At 60.4% G+C, this 2,930-nt stretch overlaps 1 protein-coding gene across 3 annotated transcripts in view; it reads right to left on the minus strand.

Moving 5' to 3' along the window:
- The window catches only part of CUNH13orf46 (chromosome unknown C13orf46 homolog), a 13,969-nt gene extending 11,055 nt beyond the window's left edge, over positions 1–2,914 (minus strand). For 2 of the 3 annotated variants that reach the window (XM_032246350.1, XM_032246348.1), the window contains exon 1: positions 2,421–2,912. In XM_032246350.1, the coding sequence (XP_032102241.1) occupies positions 2,421–2,610 (190 nt within the window). In that variant the 5' untranslated portion in view covers positions 2,611–2,912. Of the gene's footprint in view, positions 1–2,420 lie in introns of all 3 variants that reach the window. The other variant, XM_032246351.1, reaches the window with a different exon arrangement.
- Between the last annotated feature and the right edge of the window lie 16 nt (positions 2,915–2,930).

Consider the following 2,930-nt stretch of genomic DNA (forward strand, 5'->3'; position numbering starts at 1 on the left):
TGCCCGGGGGAGGCCGTGGTCTCGGACGCTGAGGGTGCTGGTGCCCGTGGGAGGCCGTGGTCTCGGACGCTGAGGGTGCTGGTGCCTGGGGGAGGCTCGGCAGGGTCGTCTGGGAGTCTTTGCTGCCGGGCAGAACAAGCAGACATGCAGAAGCCGGACCTCCCTGCCAACAATGCGGCTTCTTCCATCGCTGGGCAAATCCAGCAGGTGTTGGGGGAAGGGTCAGCAATGATGGGGCTCAGCCCCTCCCTCCAGCTGACCCTGGCCTGTAAGTCCACGCTGTGGTGGCACTGGGTAGCATTCTTTGAGACCTGCTCCGGTCCCTACTTAAATTCCCGCTTAGCAGCCCTGATGTAACTTCTTTTGAGAAGTTTGCTTGCCTTGAGAGAACCCCATGGGGAGGAGATGGGGTACAGCCTCCTAACTGCTCATGGCCCCCAAAACAGCACATCTTTGGATTTTTAAACTCAGAGAAGAACATGTATTTTTATATCATTACCTCTGAAAACTGTCCCTAGGGCTTGCACAGACAAACCCCAAGCCCCACTGGGCTGTTTCACTTCTGAGGCCCCGCGTACACCCTTGCGAAGGGGAGGCAGAGTCGCTGAGGCTGCAGGAGATGAGGGGTGCGCCAGCTCGCACCTGGGGGCCAGCCCCTCAGCCCCGTGCTCTGGGCCGGTGTTGGAGGTGTGAGGGGTGACTCTAGCACCCTCCCCAGGCCCGCGTCCCTGCCAAACACTGGCCATGCAGGTTCCTCGCCGGTGGGGGAGGCCCGAGGCTCCCTGCAGGGACCCAGGCCCTCACCAGGGCCTCCTTGCAAATGAGGGCCTGGCCACGGTCTTCTCTCCAGGCATTGGTGGCTCCAGAGGCCCGTGAGAGTCCCGGACCCACCCTCCTCTCACCCCGCCCACCCTTGGCTGTGCCCAGCTGCAGCCCCCACAGCTCCCCCGGGGCCAGCAGTGTGAGGCCTTCCTCTGCAGCCCTGGGTGGGTTACAGGTGTGGAGCTGGAATGGCCCCCACTTCCAGCCCTAGTGTTCTGAGCACAGGGCAGTGGGAGGCAGGAGGCCCGGCCCGGTCCCTGAATCTAAGGCCCCAAATCACTGACCAAGGGGAAGTCAGGCTGGGAACCGTGCCAGGCAAACCTGCCTCCCCTCCTCGTCCTAAATCAGAGCTGCCGAGATAAATGGCCACCGGCCTCCCTCAGCATTCGCCCATGAGGACATTCCCTGTGGACTTCAAAACCTCTACCCTAACATAGTTCTGTGGAGTTTCAAGGTGGCAACACAAACGACTGCTGGCCTTCACAGGCGCAGGGCCAGGCCAGAGCGCAGGGTGCTCCCTCTGCTCACCTGAGACAATGTTGGCGGCTCCCTCCGGCTGTTTACGTAAAAATGCAGCCACTGAGCCAGACTAGGGCACACTTGACTCTTTAGCCCCTTTACATGTAAACTGTGTGTTCAGTGAAGGGTTGATCAGAGATCCAAAAGCATGCAGCATGCGTCTCCTCTCTACCTGGGACCTGAAAACCCCTCTTCCTGCTTCAGGCTGTCCCCTTTCCGGATGGAACCGATGGACCCCTCACAGGTGCTGAGGCCTCACGTCCCCCTAATATGTGACACCAGGCTGTGCCCCCGCCTAGACACACATCCCCCTACAATGTGTGACACCAGGCTGTGCCCTGCCCGGGCACACACTATCCCCCTAAAACATGACACCAGGCTGTGCCCCCACCGAGACACACATGTCCCCCTAAAAGATGACACCAGGCTGTGCCCCCACCTAGACACACATGTCTCCCTAAAACATATGATACCAGGCTGTGCCCCCACCTAGACACACTATCCCCCTAAAACATGACACCAGCCTGTGTCCCCACCTAGACACACGTCCCTCTAAAACGTATGACACCAGGCTGTGCCCCCACCTAGACACACATGTCCCCCTAAAACATATGACACCAGGCTGTGCCCCCACCTAGACACACGTCCCCCTAAAACATGACACCAGCCTGTGTCCCCACCTAGACACACTATCCCCCTAAAACATATGACACCAGGCTGTGCCCCCACCTAGACACACATGTCCCCCTAAAACATGACACCAGCCTGTGCCCCCACCTAGACACACATGTCCCCCTAAAACGTATGACACCAGGCTGTGCCCCCACCTAGACACACGTCCCCCTAAAACATGACACCAGCCTGTGTCCCCACCTAGACACACACCATCCCCCTAAAATGTATGTTACCAGGCCATGCCCCGCTCAGGCACATGTGGCCAGGAGCTCCTGAGGCTGTCCTGGCGTGGCCCTAATCTTGGGAAGTGGACTTTCTAAGTAGGCTGGGCCCTGACGCAGGTACTTTGGGTTCAGCGCCTGGTGGAGCAGCCATGCTACCCACCCGCTCCCCACGGCCCCTACCCGGCTCCTTGTGCGGCTTCCCAGGGCGGCTGGGAGAGTCCCCCTTCGGCTGCAGGACCCCCAGACTCCTGCTCCGCTGAGGTTCAGTGGCCTCACTGGCTGACTTGAGGTGCCCAAGGGCCACTCCCAAGGGCAGGGCTCCAGGGCCAGGCCGGGGTCTCCTGTGTGTGGCTCCCGAGTCCTTCTCCATCCTCCAGCCCAGCCTCAGCCCCAGTGCATGACTGCCAACCCCACTGCCTGCTGTAACACGGGGAGTGGTCAGGAGGTGCTGGGTGCACTGTTGCCATGGAGCTGCTGTGACATCACTGCAAGGTCAGAGGCCAAAGGTCTGATCATCCCTGCCATAGCACAGCAGGGCCTTCCCTGCAGACCAGGGTTGGGGCGGGTTCTGCGTTTTCTCTTCTTTCCCACAGGCCCGGGCTGGGGCGGGTTCTGCATTTCCCCTTCTTCTTTCCCGCAGGCCGGGGTTGGGGCGGGTTCTGCGTTTCCCCTTCTTCTTTCCCCCAGGCC

The sequence above is a fragment of the Sapajus apella genome, unplaced genomic scaffold (genome assembly GCF_009761245.1).
Source record: "Sapajus apella isolate SASKATOON/1434 unplaced genomic scaffold, GSC_monkey_1.0 scaffold60, whole genome shotgun sequence".
In the NCBI taxonomy this organism is placed as follows: Eukaryota; Metazoa; Chordata; class Mammalia; order Primates; family Cebidae; genus Sapajus; species Sapajus apella.